Source organism: Aspergillus ruber (genome assembly GCF_000600275.1).
Source record: "Aspergillus ruber CBS 135680 unplaced genomic scaffold scaffold00003, whole genome shotgun sequence".
NCBI lineage: Eukaryota > Fungi > Ascomycota > Eurotiomycetes > Eurotiales > Aspergillaceae > Aspergillus > Aspergillus ruber.
This window is the reverse complement of record NW_024467299.1, coordinates 777,042-788,507: the sequence shown is the minus strand read 5'-3', so window position 1 is coordinate 788,507 and position 11,466 is coordinate 777,042. Positions and strand designations below refer to the sequence as shown.

Below are 11,466 nucleotides of genomic sequence, written 5' to 3'. Positions count from 1 at the left end.
AAAAAAAAAAAAAAAAAAAAAAAAACCAAAATAAATGACAAGAGTGGGATTCGAACCCACGCCCCCTGTCGGAGATCAGGAAACTTCTAGAAGTTTTGAGTTAAGGTAACCTTAACCTGACGCCTTGGACCGCTCGGCCATCTTGCCTTGATGTATTCTTGTTTAAATATTATGCTATAACACCATTTCAAATAATAGGAAACAGATGACGCGCAATGCCCCTGTCAAGCACCACAGCTCGCGCCGCCCGTTGGCGAACCTCTGGATGATCGTGGTCGGTGCTGGCTCCTGAGAAAGGGGCATACTCTACTTTAATGTACTTGTGCTATGCATCATTGCCACGGAGGAAAAAGAATACAGACGAGCATCCAGAACAACGGTGTTCTGACTCCCCCGTACTGTACCCCGTTCCAGATATACAATTCTATGGATACGGCCCGGTCATCAGGGGAACGGGACATGACAGGTCATGTAGCATAGCGGGTTGTGAGCCGTGGAAACGGAGATGTAAACCAGGAAGCACTCGTCAGCACCATTGTGACAGTACGCTGGGGTACGGGGTTGCCGCAGGCTAACGTCCCTGTCTGGGGGATGGCATATGAACTGCCGGTGCTAAGTCAAGCGAATAAGGTGCTGACGGGGGGTACCCTGTTGCTGGGGGGAGACCCGATTGGCCATACCCCGGGGGAAGCATACTCTGTAGAGGAGTATAAAGCAATAGCAAGCGCTCAGGAACAGCTACAGCCCTCCGCGAGAAGACCAAATGAGACCAACAGGGGAGACCAATTTTCCATCTCGCCGAAAAAGGCGAAGATCCCTCTGATCAGCACACTGTCTGCCGCCCGAATACAAGGAGGGGTGCTGGCAGAGAGAGGACAAGAAACCAAGAGTTACAAGCACTACTGAGAGCAGACAAGCAATACTAAACAGACTAGAGATAGCTTGTAGCCACAAATATACCGCTCCGAAGGAGACAAAAGAGTAGTGAACCACGGCTATAGGGATGTTTCAGAGATCATCGCCTTTAAAGATCATTCCTAATTGTGACTACCGCCCCCCCTGCCTGTCCCAATTTCTTTTCGCACGTTATTTCCTCCCTCCCCTCTCTTCTCCTTCTCTTCGAATCTTTCTTGATTCTCGAATAATGAATCATAATCCCCGCCGCTTCGCTCTCCGCGATGGCGCTTCCCAGTTGTTCCTTCTGGCGCCTGCGTAGGAGTACCCTCTCCGCGCTCTATGTCATTTTTACCGTGGTTTTCTTTTGCATCGTGTCCATCTGGTATGGCATGAACTCGGACAGAAATTACATCCATCCACTTCTGACGCAATTAATCCCCGCCGGCCATTGCGCCTGTCAAACCTCCACAACCTTCCAGTGCTCCAGCTGCCTCTCCTGCTCCCAGACCAGTCTCCTCCAACAACTCACCCCCTCGACCAATTGGCGCTACCAATATGAACGCGACGCCGGCGATGAAGGCCTTGACCGGGGACAATGCAGGACTGCGTTCCCGGGGCTCTTCGAAGACGTGTTTCGCGCCGTGAATTACTGGCGGTATCACGGTAACCTCGCGACAGAAGACCTCGATCGCATCAACCTGCAACCCGGAATGGCACGCGCGTCGATTTACCGCGGAGAGCTCTATGTGAATGCTGCCCGCGCAAAAGGCGAAGACCATCGCCAGAAGATTTTGGCCGTGTTGAGCGCGATCCATCGAGCGCTGGTCGCCGACCGGGATCGCCGCTCGCGAGACATAAGTTTTGTGTTTTCCGTCGAGGACAAAGTGGAGGATGTGACGAGTTCGGAGTATCCGGTGTGGGTGTTTTCGCGGGCTGCGACCGAGGAGGCGGTTTGGTTAATGCCGGATTTTGGGTATTGGGCTTGGGATAATCCGCAGAATCCAATCGGGCCGTTTGATCAGGTGGTTGAGCATATTCAGGAAGTTGATGTACCGTGGCCGGAGAAGAAGAGGCAGCTGGTTTGGCGCGGAAAGCCTAGTTTTGCTCCGAAGCTGCGACGGGCGCTGCTTGAGGCAGCGCGGGATAAGACCTGGGGCGATGTGAAGCAGGTGGATTGGCAGGAGAAGGCCAATATTATCAAGATGGAGGACCACTGCAAGTATATGTTTATTGCACATGTCGAGGGTGAGTTTCCGCCTCCTGCTTCTTTATTTCTTATATTATTATTCGATCAGACAACTAACGGGACAGGTCGCTCGTACTCTGCCTCCCTGAAATACCGTCAAGCCTGCCGCTCCGTGATCGTGGCCCACAAACTGCAGTTTATCCAACACCACCACTACCTGCTGGTCTCCAGCGGTCCCGAGCAAAACTATGTCGAAGTAGAACGAGACTTTAGCGACTTGGCCGACAAGTTGGAACCCCTGGTCGAGAACCCGGATGCCGCCAAGCGCATAGCTGACAACAGCGTGCGAACCTTCCGCGAACGATATCTGACCAAAGCAGCCGAAGCGTGCTACTGGCGGGCACTCTTCGATGGCTATGGGGCTGTATGGAATAGTAGTGGCGTGCGCGATGCACGGGAACGAGGTCTACGATATGAGTCGTTTGTGTTACTGGAGAGTTCGGAAATGGTCGGGTTTGCACATAGCTAATCATCTAATCATAATACGGTTGATGGAGTTTGGGTACATACGGGGTACATCGGTTGTTTATACGGAGTACTGCCTTCAAGGCGTTTAATATTAGTATCTAGACAGACAGACACGAGACACGAATAAACCCACTTATTAATACAATGCTTCATCTCATGAAAATACAGAGGATTCCGTCCTGCTGGATGTCCCAATCGGCCAAGACGATCTTCAGTTCCTCATTCAGCCACCGACCGTAGAAATTTGCCGGTACAGCACAATCACCGTCATAACCACCACCACCATCACCACCATCACCATCACCACTACCATAGTAGCAAACCAAGACAGCAAGACAGGTCAACATGCAGAATCCTCCTGCAAGAATCTCACCGCCATCACCACCTCTTCCCTCAGCTCTCCTCCAGTGACGAACGAGTCCGTGCTTGCTTTTTCAACTTTTCAGCTGAAAGTCTCAGTCTCCACATCGTCCGCTAATCTGCCCTGAACTCTCGATCTGGTTGTCCCGATCTGCAAAACTACTGGGCCAGTCACAGCGCCGCCGAAGCTAATGGAGTGTTGCACGGCCGAGCTGGAGCTATACAGCCAGTCATTTTCGCCTGGATTACTACGGACAACTCGGACTGGAGTTGTGGAGCTGCACAGCTGAGAGGTCGATTGGTGTTGGTGATGCGAGAGGATGGAGCTGTGGAAGGTGGCCGAGGTTGAGTGGTTGGCTGCGTGAGGTTGTGAGCTGAGCTGGGATTCTTAAAGATGGTTAGGTTTGCTCTTTTCCTCTTGTTCTTCTCTCCTTGCTCTGTGTTGCATCATTTTCCGGTGATTTGAATTATCCATCATGCCCGCGCCTATCCCAGCACCACCCGGTCTCCCGATCCTGGGCAACATTTTGGATGTCAGTCCCTCTAACACTTGGGGATCTTTGAATGCGCTGGCTGAGAAATATGGTGAGCTTGCAATTGATATAACTATCTTTTGGTACAGTGCTAATGAACAGGCCCCATCTTCAAAATCAATGTCCTCGGCCATCAAATCGTCTTCGTCGCCAACAACGCCTACATCGAAGAAATCTGCGACCAGACTCGCTTCCGGAAATGCGTGACAGGACCCGTCGTCGAGATCCGCGCAGCCGTCCACGACAGTCTCTTCACAGCCTTCCACTCCGAAGATGACAGCTGGGGCAAGGCACATCGCATCATGGCACCTCTGGTCAGCCCAGAGGCCGTCCGCCAGGAATTCGCAGGCATGCGCGACACAGCAAAGGATCTGGTCCAGAAATGGTCTTCGGGCCACCACCAAAAGGTCAGCGTGACCAACGATCTGGACCGTCTCAACCACGCCGCCAACATGCTGTGCTTCTTCGACCAGCGCGTCAACTGCGTCCTGGGCGAGGAGCCGGCTGTTATTAAAGCCCAAGAAGCCGCGACCGGCGAAGCCATGCGCCGTCCCACAAGACCCCGCCTCTTCAACTGGCTGTACTACAACCGCAAGTTCGACAACTACATCAAGATCATGCGCGACTACGGCGCCAAGATCGTCGCCACGCGCAAGGATAGCCAGAACCCCAAAAAGGACATGCTCTACGCCATGCTCCACGGCAAAGACCCGCAGTCCGGCAACTCCCTGACAGACAGCCAAGTCCTCGACGAAATCATCAACATTTTCATCGGCTCCGCCACAGCCCCCAATCTCGTCTCCTTCGCGCTGTACTACCTCGTCAAGAACCCAGAGGAAATCAAAAAGGCGCAAGAGGAGATCGACGCCGTCGTCGGCACGGGTGAATGGGAATATGAACACCTCTCCCAACTCCCCTACTGTGAGGCCATCCTCCGCGAAGCCTTCCGTCTTTCCGCCGTGGCGCCCGGTTTCAACATCGAACCTATCCCCGATACCCAGGGCCCTGTCACGCTGGGTGACGGCAAGTACGAAATCCCAACCAACCAGCCCATCATCGCCATTCTGTCGCAGGTCAACCGCGACCCTGATGTCTTCGAGGACCCCAACGCGTTCAAACCGGAGCGCATGGTCGGCGAGAAATACGACAGACTGCCATCTGGCGTGAAGAAGGGCTTCGGTAACGGCAAGCGCGAGTGTATCGGGAAGAAGTATGCGTATGACTGGTCGTTCTTTGCACTTGTGGCTATCCTGCGCGATATTGATATCGAGGAAGCGGATGCTGGTTATAAGGTTGCTAACGCGGGAGTAAATTATAACGGGGCGTTTAGTGTGAAGCCGTTGGGCTTCCATGCATTGGTTAGTCCGAGGAAAAGGTAATCTTGCTTATATTATTGTCTAGTTATTACGATCTTGTTAAATAATTGATGAGGATATGATATACGGAGTAATATACCATGGTCGACTTTCACTGAATTGAATCAGATCCAGCTCTAGCATACCGGCTTTACGACGTCATGTTCTACTGCAACAGTTTACCCCATAAAAAAAAAAAAAGCCTTAGTGAATAGCCGATGCAATAAAACCAGAATAACACTTGCTACCTATTCACCTTCTAGTCTCAGCATTAGAAAAGACCTACAATCCCCAATCCTCATCCTCATCATTCCTCTTCGTCCTTCCAACTCCCCCATCAAGAAAACAGCAGCCGCTTAGACCGAGATACATGTCGTCGATCTCATTGAAACCACCAATAGCTTGCACGATTTGAGCCGTGCACCCTCCCTTGCAATAAACACCCACGCAGTTAATCCGCCTTCTAATGCGCGGGTGAATAGACCTACCACATCGACAGATGACGCGGCGTGGGCACCTATGTTTCGAACAGAAATGTAGAAAGATACGGGTTACTGAGCCCCTACATACCAACATCAAGCGTTGGAACGAAAAGCTGACTACACGCTGTGGTATGATTTGGCTCGCAGCCCATATAATCTAGTAATCGCTGAAGCGAAGCGAAATGAGCTCATCCTGGCGGTATCTTGCCCACGTATTCTGTGCATGTTCTCATGCACGGGTGGATAAACCTGCTTGCTCATCGTCCATAAGTGGCATGGGAGACCCCACACCTCGGGAGATAGCAACAATTGTGTTTTAAGCAAAGGAATACATGAAGATACGGGCAGCCAAATCTCCATATCCCGCCTTGAATCGAATGGGAAAGGGGACTACACGCTATGGTACAACACGGTTCTCGAGGCAAGCCACCAGACATAGTTGGAATGGAACAGATATAGTTCTGCTTCACCTTAATTACCCCATGCTATTGTCATGGTACATGGGTAGATGAAAGCCCTCAGAGATAAAATCTCGCTGTTTGCGGCGCATGCTTTTCGTTTCCAAGTGAAGCCGATCTCCACTATCATCGAGTTAGGAATGCGATTATGCATTGTGGTATCATGCGGCGCTGGCGTTTGGCACTCAACATTGTGGCCATGAAACGGAATAGAGGAGCAAAATAGTGTAGCAGCCTCTTGTGTGGCTCTGTGGCCCTGCTTATGTTATATGGCTCGACCACGCGCTCGCACTGTGTCATTCCTTTCTTCTAAATAGGAATCAACTATACACGAAAATGCATGTTGCCTATCAGCTACATGATCGGACCATTCAGCCTGGCATGATGTGGTGCTGCACTGGCGGTGGCTAAGCGGGTCTACCTCGTCCCGTCTGCCATCTGGACGGTCAAATCATTTATAATCTTGGATCTTGGAGGAAAGTCTGACTACACACTCTGGTTGACTGCGCAGAATAATCTACTCGTTGCTGAAGAACGGCAGAGCAAGACTCGTGCTAACTTGCGATTTAGACGGTCATATAACGCGGTGCTTATCAAATCACAGATGACCTTGACGCCTTACGGGGCAAACCAAACCATACACTCTGGTACGAATGCTAGCCGCACAGAATGAGCCAGTCATCACCAGAAAGATGAACCCCATGGTGTAGCGTCTCGTGCTGTTCCTGTCTGGTTTGAAAAATTGACGGTCATATGGGACATACGACTCGTTGCCAGGTGTTTGTTAGGCCTGGCTTGGATACAAAAACACCAAAACCAAATCACGCACTATACAACGCCTATAATTTTGGGTTCTAAACAAAGCTATCGCCTTGATATAACGGAAGTAGAGGATCACAGACAATCATGCATGCATGGTATAACCTTCCATAAGTGTGTGGGGGAGGGGGGTTTCTCAACATGAAAAATATTTGGCACTTAAAAAGGCACATACATGTCTTCCTAAGTGGCAAGATTATACGAAGATATGAATTCCCAATCACCTATAGCCTCGGAACCCAAGTGGTAAAATGAACTATAGTTGCTAGTACGGTGTACCGGCGCTGGTCGTTCTGGTAATTGTTCAAATCGGACAAACGACTACGCTCTGCAGTTTCATTTGGGAACAGCGCATCAATCGAACAGAAACAGAGTTTGCTCATCTCAGTCCCTACAAGGACACCGGGCCATCCGTGTGCGCCGTGTCGAATACCGGAAGTGAACACGACACCACAGAAGAGACTGACAGGGAGGAACGGAATAAAACCACTCACGGCGGCTGTGTAGGAGGGTAGATGAATTTGCTTGTTCCCAGGACACGGCTGCACGAGCAAAAATACAGCGATATAATGACGCATGAAGGCAATCATCTAGTTTCCCTCCCCTCTTTCTGTCATCTACCTGTCGACAAAAGATGACATCTCGCGATCATGTCGATGAATGTGTGGATTGGTTGGCTGGTCTCTTATCTCCAACGTATCTTGCAGCTACCATTCCGAAGACGGGCGATTATAAGAGATATGGTTTTAATGCTTGCTGAAGGGAGACTTTACATGAGGTTTGGAAATATACGCCTCTCACACCTGCCAAACCCGACACATGTGCACTGACTACTCTGTGGTAGGATCAGGCAGCGTTCGTTGGATGAGGCAAACCTGCTTGGTGCAGCCGCGTCCTCTCGTTTATAGACGTGAGCGAATTGTTCTTCGTTCGTTACCAGAGATCCATTTGCCGTTCGGAATAAGACAAATGAGCTTCCAGGTTGAGCCCTACATTACACTGGAAAGTAGCCTATCAGATGCAACTTTAATTTTGCATAGAAATCTGGTTTTCATTCAGATTTAATGTGGACAGGCATTGGGATAATCATTCAGAGGCATGAGTCGCCAATCCTACTCAGTCCTTGAAGACCATTGTACTTCCAGGACGAGCCACTGGCATACATAAAATCACCGGCCGACTTTCTCTCTTAGTGCTCTGATGGTGCGGATTCATTTCAATGTTAGGAGCAATCAGCTTGGCGTCAGCTGCTCGTACGTATGGGTAGGTGGAGAACACACACTTTTCTGTCCCATTTGGACAGGGTTTCGGTTATTGCTCTTAGCAACAGTCTATCATGCCGAACACATGGTGGAGAAACGAGAAGGTATAGCGACGGACAGCTATGCCTCCGGGATCCACACCTGGACAGTCACTCTCCATTGGTTACTGTCGATACATTTGTGTGGAAGCTTCTCGCCAAGTTACTGCTGAGACTCAAGATGAGCTCCCAATGATACCTCTGGAAAAAGTTTCTGGTTGCTAGAGAAAATTGCACCACACCAAGCCATAGCAATGGCCTTCACAGACTTATCGAAAGAAGCCAGTTTCGAGACAAAATTGGGATTCTTATACACAAAGATAACATCCCTTCTGACGGTAATCGTTTATTTACGGCAGTTGGTCTACTCCTTGGTCCTTGGTGGCGTGCCAAAATTTCGGCATCGAAGAATCATGCAGAATTGTTAAGTGAACTCATGACGGCTGGCCATGGTCACTACACAACAGAGATGATGATAATAAGTACTACCTTCTTGTCTGGAAGCTACTATGATGTTGTGTTAAGCCATTATACAGACACGACGAAAACTTGGGAAAGTGGAAGTCCGGCGTCACAACAGATTGCCACGCTTCTTATTGACTATTCGAATGTGAATAGTAAATGATATTGAACGAGCCAGCTACTGACTATCAGCTATCCTAGCCAAGCCAGAGAAACGTGCGGTGTCGATCGAAGCTGTTCGTGTGTACTATGCACCGAATCTCATTGAAATGCAGACCGTCTATGATCGTGCCTTTATCACACAAGAGCTCCACTTTTCTGGGACTTTGTTAGGTTGTGCCGGTTTTGAATATTCGGAAATACATATTGTGCAATCTTTCTTCCTCGAGAGCCCATTTCTTTCATTGTCCGCCCCCATATGCTGACCAACGCACATTACTGTACCAAAACATGCAATGTGGCTAAGAAGCTTAGTAGGCCCTTGATCCCAGGAAAGCACTTTCTTTTCAAACCGGTGAAAAAAATGGACAAACGGTGGGGACTTGGGTGGACGTAAGGGAGCTCATCGAGGAGAGGTGGCGAAACTTGGTCCTACAAGATGCTCGGGTTTTTGTGTATCAAGCAGTACTATCATTATGAGACACTAATGCTGAAGGTTTATCTATCTGTGGACTCGCTTTTGGTTTGTTGTCTGAAGCAAGGAACGGGCGAGGTCTGGAGATTAAAAAAAAAAAAAAACATGGAATCAATTCCATATAAAGAATTAGCTGGCACTGAAGCATTCCGGCTATACCATGGCGAGATCAAGGCAGATATATAGTGCCAGATTTACATTCTTTACCAGTCTGTTGGCCATTCATGTACTTAACAAATTTCATTCTATCTTATGGCGATTAATCCAAAAATGTAATGAAGCTAGACGGTATACGGGAATAAACCGCTGCTCCTTGCCTCCAGTATACCCAGCCAGCTGGATGTTCACTCATATCTACACAAAGTAATCTAAACCACCCAACACAATACCAACATCACACCAAGTTCTTAGACAAACAGCCTAAGCGCCAATACAGGCGCTTACCGAGAAAATAACACGGAGATGGAGCATAACCACCCCCCAAAGTCCAGCAAGAATTCTCTCCCCGGTAGGACTCGCGAGATAATACTTACCCGCACAAACTCGCACGCAAATCCCTCAGAAGAGCACTCATCTTCTCAGCTCCAAGCTTGTAGTACGCCAATCCGCCCAGGGCGATCGAGTAACCCACAAACTGCTGGAAGGTAACGGGATCGCGGAAGATAGCCATGGACGCGAAAACAAGGAGAATATCCTTGAGGATCCCGGCCATGGTGAGCACCACAGCGGAGGTTTTGCCAATCTACAATCATCAGCACTGTGGTTTGGTAACCAACTAGAGAGGGAGTGCTTACCAAGAGGACAACGGAGACATTAAGCAAGAACGCAACCATTGCGTTAGCAATCAATGTACCCATACCCAAGCCGTAGATATCGGCCATGGTCATGCGGGGGAGTTCAGTGAACAAGGTGACGACGCCGTTTGTCACGGCGCATGCGGGCGCGTAGTAGTACAGCGAGACCAGAGGGTCCATCTTGAATTCAGCGGAGCTGAGAAGGCGCTGGACCATAACGAGACGGAGGGCCTCGAAGATGATACCGCCGACCTGGACTGTTGATTCGTTAGAATCCATATTCCAGAGAGGGGAAAACGGGCAAGGTGACGTACTCAGGAATCCAAACATATCGAACTTGATCTCCCCGAACGATGCAATCGCGACACCAACCACGATCGCGAGCACATTGCCCAACGTGCGGAGATTAGCGGGCGCAATGCCAAAGGCCCAGGTTGCTACGAGAGTCGCGACGGCGTTGGTGGCCTTTTATTGTCAGATCGATATTCCATTCCGTTTTCTTGGCGGTCAAGACTCACCTTGAGCATCTGAATAAAAGACACAGAGAGATACAGATACGACAGGTTTCCGCAGATAAGACTCAAACTGAACATAAGTCCGATAGGCACAATGGCGCGACTGGTTGCCGCGAATCAGCTGCATTCTCAATGGTAATGATTTTGATATGGCATACGTGTAAGTCCGCGGGTTCATGGGAACATTATGCCGCGAGTCCAGTTTGTCGGTGAACCGCGCCAGAATCTGGGTCATAAAGGTCGCGAATCCCATGTGCCATGTTGTCAAGAATAGCGCTAGAAGAGTCAATAATTTGCTTGATCGCAAACAGCATACAGTCGCGGCTTACGGAAATCTAGATTGAGATTAGCACAAAATCACAGAATCGCATAAAAAGGGGCCCGAAGACTCACTGAACTTAGCGGTCGCAAGCACCCATTTGTTGAAAAGAATAACACTCGAACTCAGCGCAATCCACAGGCTGATCGATATTAGTATACAATTTCAACGAGATGTTCATGAAAGCCCGCGAAACTCACGCGATGTAAACAGCAGGATGTAAACCAGTGTTGGCGGACTGGCTGGCCTGTCCGCTCTCGAGTTTGCGGTCGGCATCCTGTGAACGACGGGGGGCCATGGTGATAACACTACTCGTGCAGAGTCAATTGGAAGGAGAATGTTGTAAAAGAGAAGAGGAAACGCAGGGGAAACAAGGAGGGAAAAAATGGAGAATATAAGCGAAATAAACACGCCCGAAAAGATCGCGATCGTCGAATACGCGCGTCAATCGGTCAATCTTATCTGATTCTAATCTGTAGCGCGACAGGGTCTTTTCACGTCGAAATAAAACGAATCCGATACTAGTATTATGGCCAAAGTAACAATGCAAGCAAAAAACTGTAGTTACTAGGGCTAATTATTATGTCATCTTGTCACCCAGGCTAGATTCTGACACAAGACAACTTAACATCATAGCTTCAGATCTTCAGGATGGCAGAAAAGGCCTTGTCCATATGTGAAATCCTAGAACAAGTCCCCATCAATACAGACAGGCGCACATTACTACTATCCCAGCGTGTATGCCAGACATGGAACACGCACATTAACAACTCACATAACCTCCAGGAGGCTCTCTTCAAACCTGTCAGGTATGAACTGCCATA

The 11,466-nt window shown here is 49.4% G+C and overlaps 3 protein-coding genes and 1 non-coding gene across 4 annotated transcripts; 2 read left to right on the top strand and 2 right to left on the bottom strand.

The window, feature by feature from the left end:
- Positions 1–35: 35 nt before the first annotated feature.
- EURHEDRAFT_t29 lies at positions 36–147 on the bottom strand. Its single transcript has one exon. It is a non-coding gene; the product is annotated as a tRNA-Leu (tRNA).
- Positions 148–1,178: 1,031 nt separating this feature from the next.
- EURHEDRAFT_374660 (uncharacterized protein) lies at positions 1,179–2,612 on the top strand (the record flags this gene model as incomplete). The annotated part of the gene is made up of 2 exons (XM_040778664.1): positions 1,179–2,142; positions 2,209–2,612. The coding sequence occupies 2 exons, from the start codon at positions 1,179–1,181 to the stop codon at positions 2,610–2,612; spliced, it is 1,368 nt and encodes a 455-aa protein (XP_040642280.1).
- An 835-nt stretch (positions 2,613–3,447) lies between these two features.
- Positions 3,448–4,883, top strand: EURHEDRAFT_512809 (putative cytochrome P450; the record flags this gene model as incomplete). Its single annotated transcript, XM_040786101.1, has 2 exons — positions 3,448–3,556; positions 3,607–4,883. The coding sequence occupies 2 exons, from the start codon at positions 3,448–3,450 to the stop codon at positions 4,881–4,883; spliced, it is 1,386 nt and encodes a 461-aa protein (XP_040642279.1).
- A 4,302-nt stretch (positions 4,884–9,185) lies between these two features.
- EURHEDRAFT_408944 (TPT-domain-containing protein) lies at positions 9,186–11,125 on the bottom strand. Its single transcript, XM_040780954.1, has 8 exons — positions 10,843–11,125; positions 10,717–10,784; positions 10,653–10,658; positions 10,482–10,599; positions 10,327–10,426; positions 10,123–10,273; positions 9,809–10,065; positions 9,186–9,756 (listed from the first exon to the last, which is right to left on the bottom strand). The coding sequence occupies exons 1-8, from the start codon at positions 10,938–10,940 to the stop codon at positions 9,544–9,546; spliced, it is 1,011 nt and encodes a 336-aa protein (XP_040642278.1). The 5' UTR covers positions 10,941–11,125; the 3' UTR covers positions 9,186–9,543.
- Positions 11,126–11,466: the final 341 nt, after the last annotated feature.

Coding starts and splice junctions, on each gene's coding strand:
- EURHEDRAFT_408944 (XM_040780954.1), bottom strand. CDS start 10,940: ATGGCCCCCCGTCGTTCACAGGATGCCGACCGCAAACTCGAGAGCGGA. Junction 10,427..10,481: donor ATGAACCCGCGGACTTACAC/GTATGCCATATC, acceptor CGCGGCAACCAG/TCGCGCCATTGTGCCTATCG. Junction 10,066..10,122: donor CGATATGTTTGGATTCCTGA/GTACGTCACCTT, acceptor ACGAATCAACAG/TCCAGGTCGGCGGTATCATC.